Below are 13,009 nucleotides of genomic sequence, written 5' to 3' on the forward strand. Positions count from 1 at the left end.
AGGTCTGTAAAAACCAATAAATCAAAGCTGAAAGTCTGCACTTCAATCACATCTCGATTGTTTGATTTTAAACCATCTGTGGCGGTTCACAGAAGCAAAACTACAAAAGCTTTATCACTGTCTAAATACTTATGAACATTAATGTGATTACGACCAATCACAGGTCACCTGTATGCCCTCCACCTCACCTTTGCAACAGTATCCTTCAGTAGAGAAGTGCCACTTTGTGCTGACTCACCTCATTCAAGCAACAAAAGCTGCTTCTATTTACAGCTCTCGGTGTAAGTTCAACAGCTCTAAAAATGAAATGACTGGAAAATTCCAAGCAACAGTTTGATCTTAACACGAACAGTGGGACATACTGATCTATGAGACTGCGTTCATTTTACCTGCATGTGCCTAAAAATTGCAATAGCAGAAACTGACCTCCATTGCTGAAAAAAATAATGAGTGACCGAGCTCTGTTTTCCCTCAGCCACATCTCTGCTGAAAACTGTTGCCGTCCTCAGTTTGAGATTTTCTTTCTTAACAACATAGCTTTTCACTACAGCTGCATAAAACCCGTCAGTGTGGGCTGTTTTTCGTCCACGCTGCTCCCGCCCAGGTAAGGAGGGACAGCGAGGACTGTCAGCAGTGAGTGAGTGAAGGCAGATGAAGCGCTGCTGTCGTTGGTCCAGCCCTCTCCTCCGCATTAGCAGCAGCAGCAACAGCAGGATCGCAAGATGGTAGCAGCGCACACTTCTTCACATTCCTCGGAATCTGCCGAGTGGATGATTTGTCTGGATAAGAGGTAATCACTTTACACCATTTCACCCGACCCATCTCAGGCTAGTGTAAGAGCGATGAATTAACGAGGAAATATCGCGATTTGGATTTTTATCCTGTAAGGAACTTGGGCGTTGTGTTTCAGTGGCTGCATTTAAACATTCAAATAAACGGAATTAGGACGTCGTGAGTCCGATCACAGCTTGAGTTAGTGCATCCTTGGACGCGCCAAGGTTACCTTTCCTACAGCCTCTGACCTCACTGTTGACTAAAGGAGTCACGCACAGTGATCCACTTAGCTGTAGAGTTGGGGAAAGCAAAGGCATCAGCTTCAGACTGGGATTTATTAATTATGTCAAATTACTTGCCAATTACTCGGCTCTTTGATGCATTCTACTTACTTCAATTGCTCACTATCTGGGATTATTGTAATAATCAGCAGCAAACTGCTTTCTGTGACTACTGGAAGATCAAAGATCAAATACTGATATCATTATAATAAGACATTAAAAGATATTTAATATGTGTTATGGTTATAATGTATAGTACTTTTTTATTTGAGAGAAATTTGTTCTGCAACTTTTGCCGTGAGCAGTAATGAAATTGCTGAATGCAGGCGGACATAGAGGATTATTGCAAGGGTGGCCAAGCTATGACCATTAACTATATTGGAGTCCTTCAGCTAGCAAAAATCTTTTTTCTGCTTGGCATAATGCTGCAGGAAAATCAGTCAACTTTTCAATCTTGTGCTCTTTTGACTTGATTGTGCCAACATGGCAGCCATGTACAAGTATTACTGAGGACTCATATAAAGTACTGCTTCTTTCTGCTGCTCCCTTATTCACAAACAGTCACCACAGCAGGTAACTCTGCGTGTTTAACCTCATAGATTTTTTTTTAACGATTGCCCCTCCTTGACTCTTTCTATCTTCTGCTGGATCTTTCACTTATTAGGTGAATGTGTTAACCTCTACACTATGAAGTCAGAAAAACTGCAGGCAGGCTGGCTTCACCATTTGTTGTGTTGATGGTTTTGTCACAGAGATGTGGCCCTTTAGTCTGTTTTGGCCACGGCCACATCTATCTATCTATCTATCTATCTATCTATCTATCTATCTATCTATCTATCTATCTATCTATCTATCTATCTATCTATCTATCTATCTATCTATCTATCTATCTATCTATTATATATCTCTATTTTAATTCTTACTGCACGTTTTTTTTTTTACATTATTTTTTACATTTACATGCTTAGACAGTTTGGCCAATATGCAAGTATATACTGGATGCAGCTCAGGTGTTAGTGGGTTGCTTACTATTGATCTACAGGATGATGACAATAAGGGGTGCAGCATATCAAAAGGTCCAAAGTACAACAGCTACACACAGCAAAGTGACACAGGGTGCCAGACGTGTTTACACAGTAATATCCTCTGCTTGCTTGTAGAAGCCACCTGTGTCCCTCAAGTCAAATGGTTCTTGGGTGACTCACCTTTTCCAAACAGCAAACAGCATCCATGAGTCACCCTATCATTCATTTGACACTTTTACATTGAAATTCAGTGGATGATAGACATCTAAGTTTATCCAAACTGCTTGATTATTTAACAGTTTGGAAACGATTGGTGAATACGAAAAGCAGTTGTGTCATTTCCTGAACTAAGCTCACAGACAAATTACATCTCACTCATCAATACGCTCATTATTTGACATCTCAGGTTGGATTACTGGTCATTAGGTTGATCATTGTTTGCATTGTACAAATTGTAACAAGCTTGCACGATGAAAATAATCGTTTCTCACTTGCACGTCAAACTGGCACTTTCTGCTTTTTTCTCTGTTCTTTCTGTTTTTTTCATCTAGGTCAGTTTTCAAACAGACACTGGCTTTGAAAGTCAGGCTCCCACACATCTCGCTCTTTCTCGCAGTCTCTCTTTCTCTTGCCTTGTCCTGATTATGATAATGCAGGGTAGAAAAACAGAATACATTCAAAGCGGCTGCACTGCTGAACATAGGGTCTTATCAAGGAGTACATACAATTATAGAGGCATAATGTGAGGTTAAAGGTTTCCAGGGAATACACGATGAAAAGTCTTTTTTTTTTCTGCAAGCTGTTACTTAGTGTATTGTAAAACTATAGAGCAGTACATTTTCAAAAAACAAAAGCACAAAGGTTGTTTCCATCTTTGAATTATTGATAATGTTTGGTTTCACTTTTTTTAAAAAGCCGGACCTTATTTCAAAGGTGATGTAAGCTGCAGTTCATCCACCCACCAGTTACATCAGAGGCTCTGGACTGAATGTAACAAAAGTGAGACAGGCACAGAACAGAGAGGTAAAAATTCAGTGCAGGGATTAGTGCAATAACAAATGATATTCAGTTTGAACGTGCCATTAAAAATGGAGTCAAAACTGGGTCAGGCTTTTCAATTTAAATAAAAGAACAAAGGAAATTTTTACTCTAAGGTCTGTGCAACTTTGGAAATAAAGCCTTTCTTATTGCTGCAATGCAACTCATGAATGCAGCAGCCGTGCACACTGGGAAATTGACAGTTATTGTTTGAGAGGAACGAAATTATTGGTTCAACAAAAATCTGACTGCAGAATAAAAACAAATTGTTCTAAATGAGACAGATGCGAGAGATAATCTCAAACTAAATTTGGTGTGCTTTTATTAAAGAGTACATATTCTGTTAATTGCTATATTTTTATTCCTGGACTCAGTTAAAATAGGTTTGCATGATCCACAGCTCAAAATAACCCATGCAAGAGTCTTGAGACTTTCTTTTAATTTTTAAGGTGCTCTTGAGCAATAGTTGTCCAACATCCAAACAAGATCTTTCGAGAAACCTGGAAAACTATTCCCAAAGACTACTTAATTACAAGAAAGAATTTGTCAGAGATTTTGAGGCTGTATTGAAGAATAAATGTGGTCATACCAAATATTGACTTTCAAGTTTGTTAAATAGAATAGTACAGTGTTAGAATTTAATGGTGTCTTCTGCAGACTTCATGTTTCAGAGTTCAAAGTAAACTTTACTTAAAAAAAGGTTCAGTTGCTTTGAATGATGCAGGCTCTGCAGCTCTGCAGTTAGCTTTTCATGTAGATTTTTAGTTAACTGTACATCACGCTGTTCTTTGTATTTCTCCAGACCAGCAGAGCGCTCGGGGGCAGATGTTGACATAATCCTGGCACGGCTGAAAAATGTGAAGGCCTTTGAGAGATTCCACCCCAGTTTGCTGCAGCAGATATGCCTGTGTGGATTTTACGAGTGCTTGGAGAAAGGCATCACCAGTAGGTGAAAGCTCTGAAACTAATCTGAGGACAAGACGGTGCATCTATTTTTATTTTATTTTCTCAAACTGTTTTTTTTTTCCCCCCAGTATTTCGACAAGGAGATATTGGCACGTGCTGGTATGCTGTTCTCTCAGGTTCGCTGGATGTAAAGGTGTCCGAGACATCAAGTTATCAGGTATAATTTCACGAGCATTACATAAAGCCCCAGATTAAAATGAAGGCTGATGAAGTAATTGATAATTAAAAGAAATCGCTCTCTTCTTTCATGCGTATCACACAAGATCACACTCATCTTAATCAATCTTAGCTTCACACACTAATGCTCCAAATTTACACCCAAAGCTGAATTACTCTGTCTGTGAAGATCTCTGTAATTTTGTAAGCAAAGCTCCACCTGAAATTCATCAGACTTGAAAAATAAAAGTTAGATGAGGGAATATTACTGACCATTTGTTAACAGTGGAACTTTGCACACCTTAGCCTATTTGTCTGGGTGCTTACTGGAGTGATATGTTTGTATCTTGTTGAGTGTATGGAGTGCTCAGGAGTTCTCCTTTAACCTTCGAGAGTTGTGCGATCGGCATAAATTCATTTGCTAAGAATATTACATTTGAACATCACAGCATTCTCATCTAGTTGAAAGTTTTTAATCCCAATGAAGGAATGATCTAAGAGGAATGTGTGTGATGTTGGTGTGTCTCATGTAGGATGCTGTTACTATATGCACACTGGGGACGGGAACGGCCTTTGGGGAGTCAATCCTGGATAACACTCCCCGACATGCTACCATCATTACACGGGAATTCAGTGAGCTCCTACGCATCGAGCAGAGGGAGTTTAGGTCTCTGTGGGAGGTATGTGCCTCGTTTTGCTCCGTCTATACTTGTTGCAGAGTACAGAAATTATCTGGGTCATTACGATTTGTGGCACATCTCAGATATCAAAGTCTCAAAGTAAGATTTGAAAATGCTATGGAATAAATGTGTCCATAGGAACTAACTTCTCTCATTTTAGTGATAAACAGAAAATTCAGACCGCTTTTGATCATTTGAAGACAAAGCAGCGCCTTATCAGCTGAGTGGGTAGCTCAAAGGCAGCACACGCTGGTTTCCAGTTATCATTTAATTTGTGAGTAACTGAGGGGGCTGCTTAAAGTCAGAGAACAGCCACCTGTCCTAGTCTGTTCTTGTTGCAGCTGAAATGTTAAATCTGAAAACTGTGACGAATTGAGCTGAGTAGGTGGTGTACACCACCTGTGGATCAGCGAAGGTTGGGTTATGAATTTATTGTTGGGCCTCTGGAGGAAAAATATGTCCAATTCTTTTACTGTAACCTTCTGCTAGTGCTCCGTCTGATTTTGACTTATGAGTGGTTGGTTTATCCCTTTTGACCACTAGATGGAAGTGTAGCTCTGAGGAGAAACTCTCTCTCCAGCCTTGTGTTTTCACTCACACTAGCATCATTTCAGCAGTCATTCAGTGTAAGTATAAAACTGGGCAGTAACATTCAGTATAAAACGTTTAAATACTTGTAAGAAATGACTTTGTTCTGTAAATTAAAGACAAACATAATGTTCATGGACCGCTTCAGTCAGAAATATCTCACTCGTCTTTCTGTCTCCTGCTACTGTGAGCTGGTGGGTGCCATGCTGTGTAGAAGTTCCTCTCGTCACTCACCCCCCCCTCAGCTGGGCTGGGTTCCTGAGAGAGAGACAGCCCATTTCCTTTGGGACCAAAGGGCATCAGCGGGTTAAGTTATAGGCTGTGTCTGTTCCAGCACACTGACCATCAGAAGCTGTGTGTGGCTGGATACTTTAATTTGGCTGTGTGTATGCTCACGCGGAAGTTCAACGGGGATACACATTTCACCTCTGCCCCCGGGCGACCTCTTCAGTTCGGTTCGTCTCAAATTAGATTTTCGAGCTTCTGTATCTGGTGTCCAGATTGTCTTATCTCACTCTTGGATCTTTCTGGTCTTGTTTGTTACTTAATATAAAGACTCACTGCAAAGTGATGGTGAAGATGCTGTTTGGCGCATGAAGATAAACAGATACTATTTTTTCGAGGCTTCTGATTTTTTTAAATTAATGAGTGTCTATATTTGGAAAGAGTTTCCCACAGCACCAGTTTCAAACTCAGGTTTGTGAAGGGCGTCACACCCATGATAGATGCATTCCTTAGATAATGGCACTGAAATGCTTTCTGCTCAACCTTGGTCCTCTTTGTTGCTTGTTTGACGGTCCATTCTTGTATTTTCTAACTAATAATATTACAGTATAAGTGTTTAAATCTAACTTTAAGACTTGGGCTTGTAAGTATTATTTTGCAGCATCACAGGTACAGCTGTTAAAAGGCAAGGATCTTACCAGGCACTTTTCTGAGTTCTCCAGTGCTCATTATGGTTTTAATGTGGTAAGTTTGCACATGTAATTTTGAGGCTTTTAAGAATTTTCTCAAGGTAATTGGTATTTTTGTATAGAACAAAAAGGATAATGGGTAGTTTAAAGTTGAAGCTCTCTAAATGAGATATGCCCTACGCTGAGATGTCTCCCGTCCTTGCAGTGTTTCTTGTACAGAACTTCATCTAAAAAAACAGAAAAGTGATTTACAGCATTAGCATCAATACATGGATCTTCTATTGTTAGATGTGCTGAGTTAGCCAGCCTGTACCTGAGCAGCACTGCGGTCAAAATTCACGCAATCGAGACAGATGATCATTTCTGTATTTTGCAGTTTGTTGGTCATACAAACAGTTCGCCTGAATGTTCTTCCAGGCATATGTGCTTATTTTTTTCCTCTTAGTTTTACTGCAGTGCTGAACGATTGTTTAAGGTGTATCTTGTTACTGGTGGCATCAGACATCAGACTGTGTGAGCCACTTCTGATGTGCTGTGGTGACTCTAAGTTTCCTGCGTGTCTTGATGGTTGCTTTTGCAGATAAAGCTCAGCTGCTTCACAGGGTCTTAATTTAAGCTGAATTGCATTCTGTGGTGCATGATGAATGTTAAGCTGCATGAGGTCAGTGTTCTTACTGCTTCCAGCCCCTGAAAGATTGGGTGAAAAGAAGAATACAGCTTGATTACAGCTAATGTGAGGAGATGGGAAAAGAGTGATGCTAAAGGAAATATATTACCTGCTCCGGTCTGAGTCAAAGGAAGCATTTAAACAAAGCTACACGCCTCCTCCTTCACCACCTCCTCCTCCACCACCTCCTCCTCCCTACAACACAGAACTGTCCCCTTGCCTTTGGCCAAGCAGTCTTAGAAAATTTTGCAAGAGTGAGAACAACACTAGCTTTATTTATGATTATACTCGTGAATAATTTAGTGTATTTTTTCTGTAGGTGTTTCAACCTTCTGTTTGGAATAATACAGTAAATAAAAGAATTACAGAGAGGTGACAAATTGGATAAACGTAACATACTAAATGCATTTGGGAAAATACTTTGACGTGCCTTAGCACGTTGATTCTTCAAGTCTCCGGAAGTCACTTGGAGTTATAAAGTACACTCACCGTTCACCATTTTTCCATTAGAAGTGCCTCAATTCTTTGTGGAATAGATTCAACAGGGTGCTGGAAACATTCTTCAGAGACTGTGGTCCATATTGATATGATAGCATCACAAGGTTACACCACCTTTGTTGCCTTCAAATCTATTACATGACATGTTATCCTGCCTAAAAACCACTTATATAAGGCATGATGGATCCATGCTTTCATGTTGTTTACACCAAATCTTTACCCTGCCACCCACTGCATCAGAACTCGACACAGTGTGCCAATTTTGGCTTCAGTTGTCTGTTTACAGCTGACAGGTGTGGCACCTGGTATGGTCTTCTGCTGCTGTGGCCCATCTGCTTCAGTGTTTCATGTGTTGATTATTCAGGGATGCTCCTCTGTATACCTTGGTTGTAATGATTGGTTGTTTGTATTACTGTTGTCTTCGTCTCAGCTTGAAGCAGTCTGGCCATTCTTCTCTAACATCTGATATCAACAAGAGTTCTCCTAGAGAACTGCTGCTCAGTCACTGGATATTTTCTCTCTTTCAGACCATTCTCTGTAAATCTTAGAGATTGTTGTGAAGGAAAATCCCAGGAGATCAGCAGTTTCTGAAACTCTCAGACCAAGTCGTCTAGGACCAACAACTGTCACACATTTAGTGTCACTTGACCCACCTTTTGCCCCCATCCTTGACCATGTCTACATTCGCAAATCTAATGAGTCGCCTCCAAATTTGAAAGTCGCAGTAAGGAGCAGTTGAACAGATATACCTAATAAAGTGGCTGGTAAATATATATTATCTCAATTGGTGTTTTGATGATGGTTGTCTTGTGAAATGGTCTTTCAGATGATGATAAATTACGTCAACATCTGGTCCACAGGGGGTCAAAGGTTCAGGTTTCGTCCTTTCATTTTCACCATTTTCACCAGTTCATATAAATAAAGGTTTTCTACACTAATGTTAACAAGACACTTTGCTCCATATTTGTTCCTTAAAATGTTGTATGTCTTGGTGTATGACATCTATGCATATTAAAGCCTGAGCGCCTATGCGTGCAATTTTAATATTTATGTTCTTATGCTGAATCGTCCGAGCACCGAGAGCGCCTTTCATGTAGCTCGGCACGTGACAGAAGCTGTCCGTGTGCTTGTTTGTTTAACATAGCAGACATGAGCCAAGCTCAGCATACACAGGGAGGCTGACTGAAGCATAGACGGCCTGGTCATCAGCTTACTCTTTACTTTGTTTCCTGCTTCCGATGGCCACTGTGATTGAAACAACACAATTGTAATTTGTGCTTGTTGGGTGGCAAGGCGGCTGTATTACAATCACATCAGCCTGGGGGCCGCCTGGATGGGAGGCTTTGTTATCTTCTATCAGATCTGACAAAGGGAGTTTTATAGGCATGTGCACACTCAACATATAGTATATTGAGTAAAATGGAATTACAGATGCTTATATGCGTAGTGTTTTCATCCTTAGGGCAGGTCTGTTGGTTGCTGAGCCCAGCAGGGAGGTTGGTATGTCAGTATCATCAGTCTATAGAAGCAACCCGGTGTGCAACCCGTGGAAAAAAGTGATGAATAGGAAGTGGCAGGGATGCAACATGCCCTCTAGAGTCTGAGGACTGGGTAAGGGGGAGGTTGGAAAAATCAGGCCACATATATCCTCTGATAGGAGCGGTCGGTGGATACGTGCAACGAAAGGGCAGGAAGATTGTATCAACATCGTATAATTGCCTTATCTCCGCCCAGAGTTGTTACATCATTGTAAGCCTGCAACATGAATTTCTGTAAAATAAAACAGCACCTGTGAAGCTGCAGCTGCCCTTGCTGATCTTTGTAATCCTATTCAGCTAGACTAGAAGAATTGCTCCGTGGATAGCAATGTGGCTGACTGACTCATCACAGTCATTGTGTCAAGAGGATGAACCCTGTTGACTTTGTTGACACACGTTTATTTTTTATTTTTTTACGGCAAACCAGATTTTACAACCAACTATGATAACACTGCCAGCATGGCTGCTTATTTTTCTTAATTCACAAAAACAGAGCCAAATTGCAAGGCAGAGTAATGCAACCAGCGTCCCCGACCTCAGTTAAGCTTGCAAGTTAAGGCACATAGTCATACAGGTCAAATTTGTGACACGAGAGGAAAATAAGAAAAATGGGATATCTTCTTCTTCCACTGTCTTCATCAGCTACAAAAGATAATTTATGCTATTGCCTGTTCAGTACAAGCCTGTATTAATTCAAATTCAAGATTGTTAAATCAAAATATGATTTCATTTGCAAAATTCTCTTGAAGTTGTTGCAGAATCTAGGCCCCTTATTGTTCTCTCGGCTGGATGTGACAGGCTGTCAGATTTGACAGTGACACACTCACCTACACCTGTGTGATCAGTGTGTGTTTCAGCACCTTCTCTCATTAGTAATCCCATTTTCTTCTCTGTCTTAGATCAATAGCTGTAGAAACTGAATAACTATTTAAATTTGTAGGTATTTTCATATTGTCTTATGTTGAGAAATTAGAATGTAAATGACAAAATACTTAATAAATAAGTAAAATGACTCTCGGTTGTTTTTGATGGATTAAGAGAGATAAGACATGTGATGTGACTAATTAATAATTAAAATATTTTTAAAATAAATAAACATCCATTAGATGACACTTGGTGTAGTATTTTGCTTTCTGGCTTCTTTTACTTTCTACTTTTTCACTTTGCTGATGATATATTCTTTGTATACACTCCCTGACAATGTCATTAGTTATACCTTGCTTCATTAGTTAATGGGGACTCTCTTTTAACTTCATGCTTTAAATATTTGTAGCATAGATTCATCAACGTGCTGGAAACATTCTTCAGAGATTTTGATCTATATTGGCATCATAGCATTACACAGTTGCTACAGATTTGTCTTTTGCACAATTTGAATACAGTTAACTCTAGGTCATGTTTGCGTCAATCAATCTCAGGTATGATTTAGGCTCAAAATGTGCCCTAAAGAATATAAGGCAGGATGGATCTGTGCTTCGATGTTGTTCATGACAAATTCTGACCACACCCTAAAGGAGACATCCCAGATTGGGACCTTCTAAAAATTCGATTTAAACTTCAGCAGGTCATCTTAATCGTGTTGTTGAGTTGCTGCCATGTGGTTGACTGATCAGATATTTGTGTTAACAAATAATTGAACAGGTGTATCTAATGAAGTGGCCAGTGAGCATATAGGTTAAACACTTAATAGTGTGAATCATCACCTCCAGGAATCCAATATGGCTGTCTTGTGGCTCCGATAAGTAACAAAGTCAGAGATAAGATTCAGATTTTCTCTGTTCTTGAAAGGGACATTGATATGAATTTAAATCTTTATGTATCTCTACTACCGCAAATATGAAGCTAGTATTGGGTTATTTTGATAAGTTACACCGGGAAATACGCAAAACAACATTTTTTTTCCTTTTCGAAAAAACACAACACAACTGATTGGTTCAGTGTCTGTGCTGCACAGTTTTTATGTACTTCTTCAGCCTTTTATAAGACACACATAAGTTCTGGAAATGCAATAAAAACAACTCATTAACTGTCAACTCACACATTTTTAATGTCATATGTCAGACAACCATAAAAAGGCAAAATACAAAAATGAGCAGCGTTTTAACTCTGTTTTAACTGCAAAAAGCTTTTGTTTTATGAGACAGCACAGCTGTACTGAGTCATATTCTGTTTAAAGATTGGCACAATTTTTCAGTGGAAAATTAAAATGCACTAAACTGGAAACACTGAACTGTTTTATATTACTTATTGGGTGTAGCTCAGCAGCCTATGCTACTCATTCAGCATGTACTACCTATGTATTTTTAATTAAAGTTTTTCTTTATATTGTATTCATCGCTTCTTGGTATTCTAAAGTATTTTTCAACCATTTCCCTGTTTAATTTCTTAATATTGATTGAAGTATATTGAAGTATATACTTCAATATATACTGGCAGATGTCAAACACCTGACAAACTAGAAGCAGGGTGGTACTTTTCCAAGTATAACACATAATGTGCAAAGCCACAAGACTTTTTCTGTCTGCAGATGAAAACATCCAAACATCCAAATATCAGTTTTTAGACTTTACTTGAAATAAAAATCAAACCACAATTCAGCTTTGATTGGCACATCTGCAGTCATTGCAGTCAGTTTTATCTTCCTGAACATTAGTCTTCGCATCCTGTCTGTGACTGGCCTCCCTTCGCTTTTGCTCTTGCTTTATGAAGGTGGCCATGCTGAAAATGAGCAGGATTGTGTGAATAGATAAGCTTGAGCTTGTGACAGAGAGAGGGAGAGAGAGGGAGAGATTGAGCATGCTCTCCCGTGTGCTCGGTGACTGGAGTTGAGTAATCACCTAGCAACTGCTGCTCAGAAGAAGTCAGCAGCTGACTGGCACACTGCTGAGCTCTCCGGCTGAGACGGTCTGCTCGCACTGCTCTGAGAGCAGTTTGAGGGCGTTGCTGGATCCTGCTGGACCATGCTGACTGTGACCTGCGACAGACTGCTTGATACCCTGGAAATCTTAAAATCAGACATACATGCTTGGAGTGTTTGCCAACATCTGGATTAAGAGAGCGTGGCGAAGCTTTCAGTAGCAGGCTGCATGGGACTCTGGTAGCATCTTTAGGTAACATTTGCAAAGCTTTCCAGCGATCAAATTGATTTGTTGCATTTGAAACAAAATGTAGAAATGAAAAATGCTTCATAGAAATTTATCTTTCTAGTTGCAGGATAGTTACCTTGTAATTCACGGAGCAAATTTAGATATATGAGGATAACCTGAATGCTCAGTTTAAAAGCTTAAATTTACTTTTTTCAGTCCTACCTCATGGTTTGAATTTAGTTAGGAAGAAAATCTATAACTGTAGAAATGAAGCTCTTTTCCCTAAATGGTTTCCCTTTAACTCAAAGCATCCCTATAAATATTCAGAATAACTGCTGAATACTTTCAGAACAGTTTGCACTACGTTTGCTTATGTAATCTCTCGTGAATTATTCAAAATACAGGCGTGCATTCATGCACGGTGATGCTCACAACGCAGTAACGTACTCAAGCGTGAAAGACCGTGAAGGAACTTGAACTGAGACTGCACTGAGATGACCCGGTTAATAGCTTCACTGATCTGCTGTTATGACATAGATAATATAAAACATATATGTCATCTCTTTAAAGTACACCACCTTTGTGCATTAGATGCTTATTTTGCAATTTTCATATCACGGTGACAGTTTTTTCAGTTGTTTAATGCATATGGAAAAACATAAAATGACATATGATAAGAGAACAGGGCACATCCAGGCTTATTCATTTGATCTTTCAGACGCCACTATACTTACACGCTCCTAGCTAACATGACGCTTACAGCATTACGTGGCTCGTCTGTCAGTTTGAACCGTGTTT

General features: G+C 39.6%; 1 protein-coding gene across 4 annotated transcripts in view; it reads left to right on the forward strand.

The window, feature by feature from the left end:
- The first annotated feature begins 367 nt into the window (after positions 1–367).
- rapgef4a (Rap guanine nucleotide exchange factor 4a) overlaps positions 368–13,009 on the forward strand; it is a 36,832-nt gene continuing 24,190 nt past the window's right edge. The window contains exons 1-4 of one of the 4 annotated variants that reach the window (XM_005921492.3): positions 368–790; positions 3,921–4,063; positions 4,153–4,241; positions 4,774–4,920. In XM_005921492.3, the coding sequence (XP_005921554.1) occupies positions 723–790; positions 3,921–4,063; positions 4,153–4,241; positions 4,774–4,920 (447 nt within the window). In that variant the 5' untranslated portion in view covers positions 368–722. Of the gene's footprint in view, positions 791–3,920; positions 4,064–4,152; positions 4,242–4,773; positions 4,921–4,960; positions 5,964–5,983; positions 12,236–13,009 lie in introns of those variants that run through there. The other 3 variants (XM_005921493.3, XM_005921495.3, XM_005921494.3) reach the window with 3 other exon arrangements.

Source organism: Haplochromis burtoni, unplaced genomic scaffold, assembly GCF_018398535.1.
Source record: "Haplochromis burtoni strain Fernald_Lab_line unplaced genomic scaffold, NCSU_Asbu1 Contig_48, whole genome shotgun sequence".
NCBI classification, from domain to species: Eukaryota; Metazoa; Chordata; class Actinopteri; order Cichliformes; family Cichlidae; genus Haplochromis; species Haplochromis burtoni.